Source organism: Arachis duranensis, chromosome 6 (genome assembly GCF_000817695.3).
Source record: "Arachis duranensis cultivar V14167 chromosome 6, aradu.V14167.gnm2.J7QH, whole genome shotgun sequence".
Lineage (NCBI taxonomy): Eukaryota > Viridiplantae > Streptophyta > Magnoliopsida > Fabales > Fabaceae > Arachis > Arachis duranensis.
In genome coordinates, this window is record NC_029777.3 from 10,590,357 (window position 1) to 10,604,470 (window position 14,114).

General features: G+C 35.1%; 3 protein-coding genes across 3 annotated transcripts; 1 reads left to right on the plus strand and 2 right to left on the minus strand.

Moving 5' to 3' along the window:
* Positions 1 to 1,859: 1,859 nt before the first annotated feature.
* LOC107492638 (mitochondrial acidic protein MAM33) lies at positions 1,860 to 4,033 on the minus strand. The gene is made up of 3 exons (XM_016113685.3): positions 3,877 to 4,033; positions 3,460 to 3,791; positions 1,860 to 2,278 (listed from the first exon to the last, which is right to left on the minus strand). Exons 1-3 carry the CDS (start codon positions 3,988 to 3,990, stop codon positions 2,116 to 2,118), a joined length of 609 nt encoding a protein of 202 aa, XP_015969171.1. The 5' UTR covers positions 3,991 to 4,033; the 3' UTR covers positions 1,860 to 2,115.
* Positions 4,034 to 4,222: 189 nt separating this feature from the next.
* LOC107492636 (uncharacterized) lies at positions 4,223 to 10,765 on the plus strand. The gene is made up of 5 exons (XM_016113680.3): positions 4,223 to 5,252; positions 8,981 to 9,115; positions 9,202 to 9,333; positions 9,520 to 9,918; positions 10,386 to 10,765. Exons 2-5 carry the CDS (start codon positions 8,991 to 8,993, stop codon positions 10,522 to 10,524), a joined length of 795 nt encoding a protein of 264 aa, XP_015969166.1. The 5' UTR covers positions 4,223 to 5,252; positions 8,981 to 8,990; the 3' UTR covers positions 10,525 to 10,765.
* A 1,055-nt stretch (positions 10,766 to 11,820) lies between these two features.
* Positions 11,821 to 13,329, minus strand: LOC107492635 (zeatin O-glucosyltransferase; the record flags this gene model as incomplete). Its single annotated transcript, XM_016113679.3, is given in 1 exon segment — positions 11,821 to 13,329. A coding segment is annotated over 1 exon segment (1,376 nt), but the record flags the coding sequence as incomplete, so codon positions are not given.
* Positions 13,330 to 14,114: the final 785 nt, after the last annotated feature.

A 14,114-nucleotide genomic window follows, 5' to 3' on the forward strand; every position in this document is an offset into this window, starting at 1 on the left:
TTAATGTTTGTTTGTCTATATTCAAAAACTAGTGAACCTGCATAATCAACAATATTTCGTGGATAACAATTTTATAGTTAATATAAACAAAAAATGATTGAGTATTTTTTTTGAAGGAGTGAATTTAAAAATGGAGTTATTAATTATAAAAAAAAATATGCAGCAATGACAAACTTATGCAAATATATATTAATTATGAAAATTCATTGTCTATTTTTTAAATGTAATAGTTCTTACAAATAATTATCTATTTAAAATATCTAGTAGTTTTTTTTTTTTAATTACATGCATCTCTAGTGAATTTAAATATGTAGTTAGATGATAACATAATAATTAATAACAACCTCCTGTTTAGTGTTTCCCACAACTTATAGTGTTAAAATAATAAAATAGAACCAACAATTCAATGTTTTGAGGGGGGTTATAGTCAATTACTCAGATTTTAAAAAACACCCTTAATCCTATATTCCCCTGAGATCATTTAATTAACAACTCCTCAGTAACTTCAATTAAGCCACCCTTAACCACTGATTCAAATAATAAAGATCAAAATAAATATAACTATACTACGTGTATAGTAAAATCAGCTATCAAAATTAACCATTAATATAAAATACATATTTGAATATAAAATACACATTAAAAATAAACTAAATAATATATGTATTTACATATAAATACATGGTGACTACTTTTAGTATACAAATAACATTTTAGAAATCGGAAATATTTGGTAACTAAAGAAAATCAGCCAAAATAATCATAACTTATCTTATTTAACATTTATTAATTGTTACGACAATTAATAAATATTTTGGATTTTTTTTTGTCTTCCTAATATTACCGTCTTAAAATATATATTAAAATAAAACAATGAAATCTGGGAATGTCTGAAACCTTCCAAAATTGTCAACCTACCAAGACATTTTGTGGTATAAGAGCAAGTGGACATCCTTTGAAGTTGTTCCATAAGATGTTTGACATTAATTTATTGATTTATGATGCAAGATACATGCGTTACTGGAGTTTAATTACAAGATTCATTCTTGCACGTCTTAATATCAAAAAATAATGTTGGCATGAAATAAAGCACAAAATGAGAAGGTTTGCTACAAAAATTTAACACTATATGTTTTTTTTATTTATGATATTCCTAACAATTACACTTAGTAAGACTCAAATTTAAAAACATGATATTTTATATGAAAAAAAAGATACGTTTTGCTGTTGAGATAACAATAAATTTTTATCCTGTATTCAATTTTGATCCTTTGTTTCAAACCTCAATTTGATCATAAATTTTGTATCGACACTATTAATTTGATTCACAGTTACAAAACTCAAACTAAATTGATCTCTTTTATTTAAAGGTGGTCAACGTGATTTTTTTTAATAGGAGCAATGTTTCCTCAAAGAAAGAATTTTGACCAAAAACAAGAATAATATGTAGTCATAGAAAATGTCTTCAGAATTTTATTATTTTGTCTTGGGTCATGTCTTAAGAATTTTATTAGCCCTCACATAATGCTACCTTTTAACAAGTCTATGCCGGCCCATTAAAAAAAAGAAGAAGAAAGATAACTTTATCTAGAAATCCATAAGCACAGTGTGAATTCAAAATAGGAAAAAGAAAATTACGTTTTGATCCCTGCATCAATAAAGCTTGAATTTGGTAATCAGCCTCTTTAAAATTATTAATTATCTTTTAGCCCCCATAGTTTTAATCAATTCAAGTCCAAGCCGGATTTTAGTTTAATATATTTAGCTCCATACAACTACTTGTTTCGATTTTGGGTTTGTGTTCTTTTCTACAATTTAATTTCTTGTGCATCTTCATTAGAAGACCATGGATTATGCAGTGATAATTAAAACCAGGTCACTTCTATGATTGCAGTGAGAAAGTGATTGAAAGTAAATTACAATTAAAAAGTAAGAAACGATTCTACACCTAAATTTATCAGTATCATTATGTGAATGCCATAAGAATCGACAACATAATTAGAAAAAATTGAGCATTTGATACACAATTCCCTTTACTATGACAAGTGGCAATACTAACAGTATTGGAAATCTGCAGAACTATGTAGAATTTTCCTAGAAAATGGACTAGATGGCTCAGTTTTTGGTCAGAAAATCTTCACTTTTTTTCAGCCAATTCACATATTGCTGCTGCTCTTTCTTGTGTAGATAGTGGAGGATGAAATTGGTGAGGCTTGTTCCAATACCTTTAGATATGAGGTATTCCTTGAGTGCGTCCTGCAACTTGCTATCCAATTCGCTTCACATGGATGTAGAGAGGAACAATGAGCAAGTGTTATTGGTAAACAAAATCAAGTTGCTTCTATTACCTATTACCTAATTACTAATAACTATTACTACTATTACTGTTGTAACTAATAGCTGATCTAACCAATTCAACTCTCTAAATAACACCTTGGCCAACAAGAATTGTTTACAACATGCAATACAGTCTAAAAGCAATAAATACTAGTACATTGATAGTCTAAGTATAAAAGGGTAGAAGCCTATATAGATAGCTAGGCAGAGAGCTCTTGATATATGAAGCCAATGTATATAAAAGACTGATGATTGTGTAGATAGCTAGGCAGAGAGCTCAGGATTCAATACCATGATTTCATTGGAAAAAGTATAAAGAGATTTAAGTATTTTGATTATATTATTCAAGACAATGAGAAATAAGGCCCGGTTTGTTTACCGGCACAGGATCCTGAGACAGAACAGAGAGACACAAAATTATGTTTGGCAGATAAGACATGAACAAAGACATTGTGTCCAAAAACATTGAATTAGTGTATTTTGTGTCCGGAAAGACACGGAGACACCAACAAAAAATACAACTTTGTTTTTTCATTATTTTTATCAAATTTTTATAATTATATTTTTTAGCATTATATTTTCTTCATAATTCTTTTCTTATGAAAGAAATGAGAATAAATTAGATTTTCATAATTTGTTCTATTTTATCACCAAACAAAAACAAACGCAGCCTAAAAGACAATGTACATCTTAGGGATTCATGAAGATTGGACAAAATGTTGGAGTTTTCATGTTTTATATATGACAAAAAGCACCTTCAAAACTTAAGTCTAAATTTAGTCATACTTCTATTAAATCAATTATGTTAAAAATCTCACTGCAGACATGATAAAACACAATAACGCCGTTTGATCAAAAAACCAATCCCACCTATTGCTATAAAATTTTGTTGGTGTTTTTTTTCTTTTTCCTTTCCTCATTTGGAATTGTTTTACAACTACCGAAAGAAAAATATAAACAAGCACGTGTGACACACACCTACAGACACCATCTACTTCATCCGACATAAACTCGGAAAACTAGGCATAAACATTGTTGCAAAAGCTTAAAACATAGCAAACATCAATAACCAATAAGTAAGAGTGAATGCAACAGTTATGGGTTTATTTTATTTTCTTTTACCTGAAGAAGGGGCCTTTGTAAACGGAAGGAATCAAAGACATGGATGATCTGAGATAATAAGCACCATCAATGCTGAATTCAGAGCTCTTATCATCGACTTGATAAACCTGACAATCAAACTGCAAAATGGAGCTGAATGAAGGCTTCTTCACACACACTTTGGCAAAAGCATTCCTTTGAAAAACGAGGTCATTATCATAGTTAGGAGGACCCAATTGAGCAGAAACTGCAACTTCCTCACCCGAATCGAGTTTCCTCCGGAAAACCACGTCTTTTGACCGTGGCGAATCATAGTCCACCACGAATTCCCCTAACGAACCAGTTTCGGCACCCTGCACACACAAAGGTAATTTTTTTTTTCAGTTTCATTGATTAATTCATAATAATTGAGAGTGAAAAAGAAAAAAGGGAGGGAACCTGAAATGGATTAGAAGAAAGTTCGAAACTGATCTCGGATCTCAAGAGCTTGAGAAGTTCCAAGTCTTCAATAGCTTTGAGTCCCTTGGTGAGATTCCTCACCCATTTCGCCATCTCCCACTTCCTTTTCTGTGTTTCTGTTTCCTCAATTGTACTTTCTGAAACTCGAGAATTTTTTGGGCCTTTTGGGCCTATTGGGCTTGCCTTATTTTTGGGCTTAATTTTAAGCCCAACTAATCCAGAAAATCCACATTCCACTCGTGACTCACCATTTCATTTTCCCATCGATTCCAGCATCACCTGCCACAACGCCGGCTAACGGAACCACCGTTTCTGCCGGAATCCTAGCCCTAATAGCACTCTTCACTCTGAGTCTCTGACTCTAGCTCTCGAAATCTCGCCGGCTGTCCACCTAGTTGTCCAGATCTCCGGTAACCTAGCTTCGTTTTCTTCTACTGATTTTGGTTTGTTCTTCTGAAAACCGGTTCGAACCAGTGTAAAAAAACGAATCGGTCATATATCAAAATTCAAAACCGAAAGGTTCAGAAACTCTCGTTGGACCGTCGAGCCGGTCGGTCTAACCGAACCAAAATCTGACTGATTTTCTGAAATTTTTGCTTAAAACGGCGCCGTTGGTTTGAGAAACCCTAACCAATAACCAAAACGTGCAGCACCTTCTTGGCCTCTCCTCTCTCACACAATGTTCTGAAAACTGAATCGGACGGAACCAGCCGATCAAACCGATTTAATTAGAAACCGACAAGAAAAACGGTCCGGTCTAATATATAAAACCGCAAAATAAAAAATCGCTCAAGAACCGATGAACCGGCCGGTTACTGGCAGATCGTACCGGATCGGAACCCGGCCGATTTACAGAAACCGACGTCGTTTCCTTCCTTGAAAGGAAAAAGTTGCGCCCGTTCCCCCCTTCTCCAACTCCTTCCTTCAGCAAAGAGCAAACTGCCCTAGCCTCCACCAAAGAAAGCAAACCTTAGCCTCCACCAATAGTTGTCGCCGTCTGTCAGAGTGAGAGACTGCTGCCGCCGTCCATCGCACTCAAGAACTTCCGTCTTCGTGCTCTCGGGCCTCTCGCCGGATCCTCCACGTCGGGTGCTCGCATCTCGCCGTTCTCCTCTGTGCTCGGCTGCTCGCGCCTCCCTCCGCCAGTGAGTGCTCGAGCTGTGCGTGTTGGTTGCTGCTCGTCGTCCGTGGTTGTCTCTACTCGATTCTGCCTCCCAGTCTCACTCGAGTCTTGTCTCAGTCACTGGCATCTCGTGGTTCGTCTCTCTCGTCGCCGGCGGCAGAAGCAACTCGTGGGGTTGTATCTTGCTTCGTCGCCTTCCGTGGGGTGGTCGCCGACTCGCCGTCGACCGTTGGTGAGTCCCTGCACCATCCTTCCTTATGCTCTCTTTTTCAGATTTCCCTTCTCCCTGTATTTTTGCATGTTGCTGAATTGCTAATCAAATTTGCCTTGTTGCTAATCTAAATGTTGCTGTAAATCGGGACTTTACTTGGATTTGTTAAGTTTGTTGCTGCAACTTGAATTTGTTGCTGAATTTGTTGCTTCCTAGTCACAGAATCAGAACAGAATACTTAGTCAGTGCTTGGTTGCTTGGCTTTGCTCACTGATTGTATTTGATGATGAATTTTAAGTTGATAACTTTTAAATTTTAAATTTGCACTGCCTGTTACTGATTCGCTGTTCCTTCAGTACTTTTTGTTGTTGTTAATCATTGTGATGAGCTTTATTAAAATTGGGTTGAAAACTGTTGAATCTTTTTTCATTTTTCATTGTGCTTAACGTTTGTTCTTATTAAAAAATTTGCAATTGGTGATCTTTTGATTTATTATATGCTTCATGTTTTTAATTTGACTCTGCTTCTAGGCTTTGAAATCAGTTTATGATAACTGTGATGCAATTATTTAGTTGGATAACTGATGTAATTATTGAGTTCAAGAGATTGAGTTTTTGATTTGCAAGGTAATTTTTCGTTGATTTTTTATTTAATTTGGTAATGGTGTTTATGATTGGGGTTATCTGGTTTTCATTCGTTTTGAATTTGGTAATAGTGTGATTACTTGTTGCTGTTTGTAATGTTTGTTGCTGAATGATGATTGTTCTTTCTTGCCTCTGTTTAGTAATGTTTATTGAAATTTTGTACTTTTTCAATGCATATTTGTATGTGTGTTATTAGTCAAAGTCATGTGAAGGCCATGCAAATTTATTCAATGTAGTTAAGCATTACTTGCCTAGTCCAATATGTATGCTCTCTGGTTCCCTAGAGTAAACATTTTGTGAATTCATGAATATTATAATGTTTCTTGGAGACAAATTCACAGGGGGAGCATTGTATAATCTCATGTTAACAACAGAGACAAAAATTCACCTCACTACACTATATAATCATGCATCTAAGCTCATATCTATTTCCAGTTAGTTTGTAGTTTTGTACTATACGTGATTTGTACATATCATCGTAAAAGAAATAATAACACTTACAATTGTTTGTTGAAAATGTGCAAACTTAAGTCATGAAAGTTGTTTGTATAATGTGAGATCTCAATGAATAAGTAGCTTTGCATTGTATTCAATGATTATGTTGTCCGAATGACAGTGTTGTTATGAGACAACAAGTGGGTTTGAGTTATATTTTAGGATGTTTAGTTATAATTTATTTATTATTTTATTTTAAAACGGTTTTTTCGGTTGAACCACGGTTAGACCGGTTGGACCAGTAAATCAGTGAACCAGTTCGATGACCAGTCCGGTTCTCAAAACCTTAGTCACACAGTCTCACTCAGCCACTCTCCTCCTTCCTCTCATTGAGCTCCTCCTCACTCCCTCACTTCCCTCTCTCTGGCCTCTGAATGAACACACTGAAAAACGCAGAGAAGAGAACTCGAACGCAGTTTGGAGGAAACACCGAAGCAGCCCTCTCTCGTCACCGTTCCTCAAGGTCCAGCCACCGCCGCCGTCCGCATTGCTACAGCTTCGGCGCAACGTCGCCCTTGTTCGCCGCGCATCCGCCTCCTTTTTGGCCAAGCTTCTGCCTCTGTTTTTTGGCCAACCCTTGTTCGAGCTGCTTAGCCCTCTGTTCAGTCCTCTACGCTGCGTGTTCGAGCCTCTGTTCAGCCTCTGTTCCGCCGCCTTTCAGCCACCATTCCGCCATTGTTCAGCCTCCATTCAGCCATCTCCGTCGCGATTTAAAGCTCCTCCCTCTCCCTGTACTGTTTGAATTTCAGAACTGCTCCATCCTAGGGTGATTTTTTTTCCTTCTTGTTTTTCTTGTATTAATTATTCAGTTATTGTGTTTTTTTTTATTGTTGTTTTCATGGTTAGTATGTTTTCAAGTTCTTATTTTCTTGTTGGTTTGCTGTAGTTTAAAATTTTAATTGTTTTCTTGTTATTTTGATTTTCAGTTTTAATTGATCTTATTAACTTGTTAATTTGATAAATTATTGTTTTGGTGTTGTTCTCTACCTTCTGATTGTTATATTGTGTTTTGCTGTTGTTGATTTAATAAATTGTTCATTGAGTGGAAGATGAAAACCTGCCATGGTAAAACTGCTCCTATTGGTTTAGTATGGCTCAATCCATGCTTCCAGAGATTTTACCACCATGCTTGGACCTTCTATCTGAGGTTGGTCCTGTGATGATTAAGGATGTAAATCTTGTGACCCACTTTAGGAATTAACTTTTTAGTTTCTTTTTTAAATTGGGTATCGAAATTTTGTTTGTTGATCCTAGTAATTTTGTTTCTTGATGTGTGAATATATTCTTTCATATTCCTCACTAAGTCGTAGTGATCTGTATGCCTTTGATCCCATAGCCTTTTTATTGTTGCATATTGGTTGATAGAAGGTATCAAATTTTGTGACATATGGTAGTAACTAGTAAGTAGAGTAGTTTATTCTTTTCTTTTCTATTAGAGATATGTCGGATAGAACAATGTATATACTTTTGAAAACCAAATTGTTTTTTTTGAACCAAAATTTGGGTGATTACTCTTTTCTAAATATGCAAGCAATTCTATCTAGTTGGCCATGAAAGTTTTCATTTTCTTTCTAGTATTAGTTCATGTTGTGAATGACTTTGTTTTGCAAATAAAACAGTTGTGAAGTTACTGTGAAACAGTGGCATGGAATAGTCCCTTGCTCTTTCTCTCATTTATTTTCTATTTTTTCCTTTGAAAAAATAACATATTGGGTATTTTCTTTGATTGGAATGTAGAAGATAGTACATCTTTTTATGGTTTTATTTTTTATTGTAACAAATTTTGAAGCATGATTAATTTTTGAAGCATTGATTGATTAAATGATTAGGCTAGGGTTGTGTTGTGTCGTTCCAAGATGAATATGATTGTTGGCTTTGCGATGCTTGCTGGTTGTTATTTGATCTCACCGCGTTTCAGCATTTGATCAATGAAATGTTTTGCAAACATTCAGTTTTTGGTTTGCATTTCCATATATTGACTTGGATTTATACCTTACTAAAAGTTATCCAACAGAATAAGTCAAGTTGATCTCACGAAAATCCCAAATGACTAATAAGATCGAATCTAAATATCTTTGCAATTTTACATATATTAACCATAAACCCTATATATATAGTAAAGCTAGCTTAGGGAATTTAGAAAGATAAATATAGTTTATCTAAATTATTGTAATTGATTCCCTCATAAGATCATGACATATCAGAAGTTGAGAATTTTTGTAATAATAATTGTTGTTTGTTGAGATTATTGGGTTGGAGTGGGTTATTGTGATATTATAACTGGATTATATTATTATTAGATTGCTGGTAATTTTTAAGTATGGATGATATTTTAAAGTTTATATGTTCGATGACCGGTTCGGTTTTCAGAACCTACTTCTGTTAACTCTTGCTTATTTCTGGTTTTGGAACCTTTTAAGTTATAACTCCATATTTATGATTTTGTTCTGTGAAGTGTTGGCTCGTAGAGAAATAGTAATTTGCGTAGGTATCGCATTCAGAACTGTGGCGCTAACATTGCACTCTATCTGTTTGTATAAATGTCTCACCCAATAACTGAAAATTTTTTGCGGCAAAACCGTGTTATTTTTATTCTTGTAACAATTACAGCTTTTGATACATGGAAACCAAGCCATTTGAGGAACCTTCTTCCACCGACGATGAGGTCTACTTGCAAAATGCAAGTGATGAAGATGATAATGAGAGTGCCTTTTCCTCCAGTTCCAACACCAAGTTACAGTTCAGGTCTTTTCTTCCTTGATATGTAGTATATACTTGTGAGAATACTCAAGTGAATTCTTTGATTTTTAATTTAATTTACAAATTAGCAGGTACGTGAAATCCAAAGCTGTTTGGAATGATGAGATGGGAATGGCTGAAGTCATTGAAAATCGTGGCAAAACATGGGTCACAACTGGGATAGTTCGAAGTGGCAAGGTTTATTCTTCCATTGAGGAGTCTTTGTAGGTGATATGCACCCTCTTTGTTGTTACCCGAAGAGAAACTAATTACTTTGTTACATCATTGAATTAAGAATATGATTTACATGCATTAAAAATATATCGATTATATGCAGATTTTATAATGTATTAGAAAGGAAATTGTTACAATAGTGCATTCATTGTGCGTAATGATGTTTACTTTGGCAGGTATTTGATGGAGATAGGAGCCTTAGATCTCTTAGATGATTGTGAAAGAAGCATGTCCCTAATGGATATGTATGAAAAGATTGCTGGAGGTAAGAGTGGGTGTTGCTGGGAAATGTTTGAGGTTTACAGGCACCTCAAGTCTCTTGGCTACATAGTTGGGCGGCACGGCGTTGCTTGGAGTTTGAAGGGAATTAAAAGTTCCCATAAGGCTGTTGATGTTGCCGAAGAAACTGAACAAGGAGTAGACTTGATGAGCTCCAAATCCGAGCTTTCCATCAATAAGTTATTAAGTGAGATGCAGATTAATGGTTCAAGGCCAGATTTCGATGTTTATCTTCCAAACAGTAGGTTTAGAAAGTCTTCGCCGGGTGATCCTAGTTTTCTGCTATACTTATCTCGGTAATTACTATTTCTCATATTGCAGTATGTTTCTACTTTAGAGTTAAGAAACTTGATTTGTTGTTAGATATCATGTACTGCTATACTCTAGGGTATTTAGGTAGTGGAGTAATTCAGAACATGACTTCAAGTATTCAAGCATACCATGACATGTGTTTTCGCATTCACTCAAACAGATACACTTATATATTGCCACAAACAAGTTGTATTGCATAATGCATGTAATTATGGGACTGAACAAAGAGCTGATATGGTTGTAGCTTCTCTGATTGAAAATTGTCTCTAACTCTCTCTATATATATGGTTGTTCGTAAATTTGCTTGATAGCAATTGATGATTGTGTTGTCCTAGGAGAATAAGAACATAGGACTAGCTCATGAAGTTACCACCTATCTATATGGACTATTAAAAACTTTTTCTTTTATCTGATTTGGAATTTTTCATATTAATGTGTGCATATCTGTTAGGGGTGATCCACCATCTAAAGCAGAAACAGAAGCTCTTGAAAAACAATGTGGTGGCCTTCCTTTGAAGATTGGCTTAGTCACGGAGGGACGGGTCAGTTTCTTTTCCTTTGACAAGGTGGAACTTCCTCTTCTACCCTGAAAAAGTTGAGAAACAAGGATTGCTACAAGAGAATCACACTTTTTGCTTGTAGCTATTTATTAAAGTTTCTAATATGTATCAAGTGGTACACTAATATTGTAAATATGTAGTTGTAGGTTATGTTTATTGGAGTGATTGTGTTTGGCCTTTTTGGTACCAGATGTTTGAATAGTCATTATTCTCCTTTCAATTATCATGAAAAAAAAATGGGAACCAGTTCCATATAATATACTTTTCTGCTCCAAGTGGAAAACTAAACTAATGAAGTCAACTTATTGAAAGTCAGTATCACATGATACAGGCACGATTTACCCGTTAATTTGTTGTACGCGCATCACATCTGGATTAAAATAATTATCCAATAAAATTATTGGTTTAAAGAAATAATGGTTTTACGTGTACAAAAAGAAGACAAATCTCTACGTTTCTATTGACTTTAAGCACTCAATAATGCTGCCGTCAATGTACTATTCTTCGGTCCTCTATTCCACAAAACGTAAATAGATATTTTCAAATTTTTTATTTAATTGATGTTATAAAGTATCATTTTTTATCTTATATTTTTGAAGTAGAATTAAAAAAAACATATAAAAATATATTTTATAAAAAAAATTACATGTGACAATATTAATTGAAAAAAAACCCATTATCCACATATTGCACTGTAACCTATACATATGTCATCTAAGCAATCTGATTTATTTTTTTTTACGGTATTTTTTAATATGGCTGATTAATTTATTGTAGATTTTAGTTTCATTTAAAAAAATTTTGTTGGTAAATAATTATTTTAGATATAAAATAAAATTTGAATATCCAACACTTATTTAAGAATCAGTGAATTAACTATAAACTAACTCAAATTGGTTCAAGCAACCCGTTTTTAATCTAACGAATTCCGTGGGTCGTGTCATGTCTCCAAATTTTCGAATCTGAAGTGTTTCATGCATGTTCATGTTCAAAGTGTTGTTATTCTCATTTTTGTCTTTATCGATGTTTGTTTCTTTAACTTTTATGTTTTTTAAGTAATTAAGTTAATGATAAAATTATAAACTATGACAATATTATTTCATTGTAAATAAGAAGAAGATCCCAATTGTATTTGATTTCTCAACCATTAGATATGAACACTACATATAAAAAAATTATTAAAATATAAAACATACATTAAAAATAAATTAAAAAATTATATATTCATATATAACAACTAATTTAATAGTTGGTTTAATTATTTAATATACAAATAATATTTTTGTTGCTCTTAATATAAAAATTTAAAAAGAAAAAAAAAGGTGATTGCTAGATATATAAGATTTCGTTAATTAGTTGAATCACGTACTCCAATTTCTTTACATACATTTTTTTTTATAGGGAATCAAAGCTATATATATATGTAGATAAAAAAGAAAATAAAAGTATGTGGATCATCTCATCTAGTTATATGAGCAATGAAAGAGTCAATTTCGACACGAGAAACACCACCTTCATCTTTGGACTTGTGGATCGCATTCATCAGCTTCATGGCTCTCTCTCTCATTGCTTCTCCCTCTTCCGTCGCCATCAACCTCCTCACCGCATCTTCCACCGCCGAAGCAGCCACCACCTCATCCCTGTGGCTCCAATCCTTCACCACCAGCCCAATCCTAAGCACCTCCGTCACCAGCACCCTGTTCCTGGGTTGATCCGAATGCATAGGCCACGTGGCAATTGGCACCCCCATTGTTATGCTCTCCATGCACGAATTCCAACCACAATGACTCATAAACCCACCCGTTGCACGGTGCCCTAATATTTCCAACTGTGGCGCCCAATCCCTAACCACCATTCCCATCCCTTTCACTCGTTCTTCGAACCCCTTTGGAACCTTCACCTCTCTCTTTCCATCTTCTTTGAACACGTCTCCTTTGTCTGCATCTCTTAGAACCCAAAGAAACTTCTGCTTGCTTCGTTCCAACCCAATTGCCAGCTCCATGATCTGTTCCTCTTTGAATGCGGTTGTTGTTCCAAACGAAACATACAGCACTGAATTATCTTCTTGTTCATCAAGCCAATCCATGCAAGGGTGCTTGTTATTGTTCCTTGTAGACGAAGGTATCAAAGGGTTGAAGGGTCCCAAAGCCCAGTGAGTCTTGTAACTAACCATACGCTCTATGAGGTCCATGTAAGGACCTTCAATGGCTCTGGTAGTGTTGTAAATGGTTCCACTGCTGAACTTATGGAACTCGTATTGGGAACTTATGAAATCAACGAACTGGGTAGTGAAGCAACCTTCAAGAGAAGGAACTTGAGGTATGTGAGAGGCTATGGAAGATTGGAGCATGGGTGTTCCCATAACGTTCCAGAAGTAGAAGAACATGGTGAAGGCGGAGACGCTGTGGAAAGTGTAGCTTTCACAGTTCGATAAGTGTACAGCGTCTTGGACGACGGAGGCCATGAGGGAGTCGTGGATCACGACGACTCTTCTGGCGACGGAGGAGATGGAAGACAACAAAGATCGAACTGGGTCGCGGAGGTGCATGGCGGCGGTTTGGAATGAAGGGAGGAGGTGTGAGGGGAAGTTTGAATGGGTTTGACGGAGTGCATTGGGATCAGGCGGAGGAGAGGGAAAAGGAGGGACCTTGAAGTCATGGAAGTTGAGCATGGAGCGTGGGTCCCACTCCCATCCATGGAGGCGCGTGAGGGCTTGGCGGTTGTGGATTGGAGTTCCGACGAAGTGGACCGGGATGTTGTAGGAGAGGATGATGCGTGAGAGGTGGAGGAGTTGGTTGAGGTGCCCTTGGGCCGGGAATGGAACCACCACCACCACGACGTCCTGGTGGTGGTGGGCCTTTTGGGCCTGGTGATGGGCTTTTGTGGTGGAGTTGTAGTTAGTGGCAGTTGGTGATGTTTGGTAGCTGGATGATGCCATTTGAGGGAGAGAGGGAGAGAAAGAAAGTTAGGTAATTGTTTCTGTTTGATTGTATTATGTCACATTTGGGTGCTATTGCTCTGGGTATTTATAGATGAAAACAAAGAATCTTAATAACTGCACAAGTTTTCATCATATTTTTTTTTGTTTTCAAGATTTAATATATATTTTTTAACAAAAAAACCCGGATAACTACTACTTTTGTTGGGATAGATACTAACAATATTTTTTACCTTTATGAATAAGTGCACTTCTCTGTTGTGACACGTGACAATAAGTCAATTACCAATGTTGTCTCAGATGGTGTTCCACGTAAGCAAGCAACTTAAGTTTGTCTCGTAGGGAAAAAAATAAAGGCAAATTCTGAGTTGTCTATAATTTGTGTCCAAATTGTCGAATTTGTTTTTTCATAATAAAATTTAAATATTAAAAAATTATTTATTTTTATATTTTTTAATTTAAATATTTATTTTTATTTTTTTTAGTAAGTCAAATAAATATATATAAACACGATAATATGCACTAAAAATAAAACATACTCGTGTTTTTTTTTAAATTCAAGTAAGTTAACTATTTGTAAAATTTATAATTTAATTAAATCTGTTAAATCATTTAATAATTTTATTTATAAATTTTATGTAAAATTAATTGTATCTAAATTTTTTAATTTTGTTTAGAAATA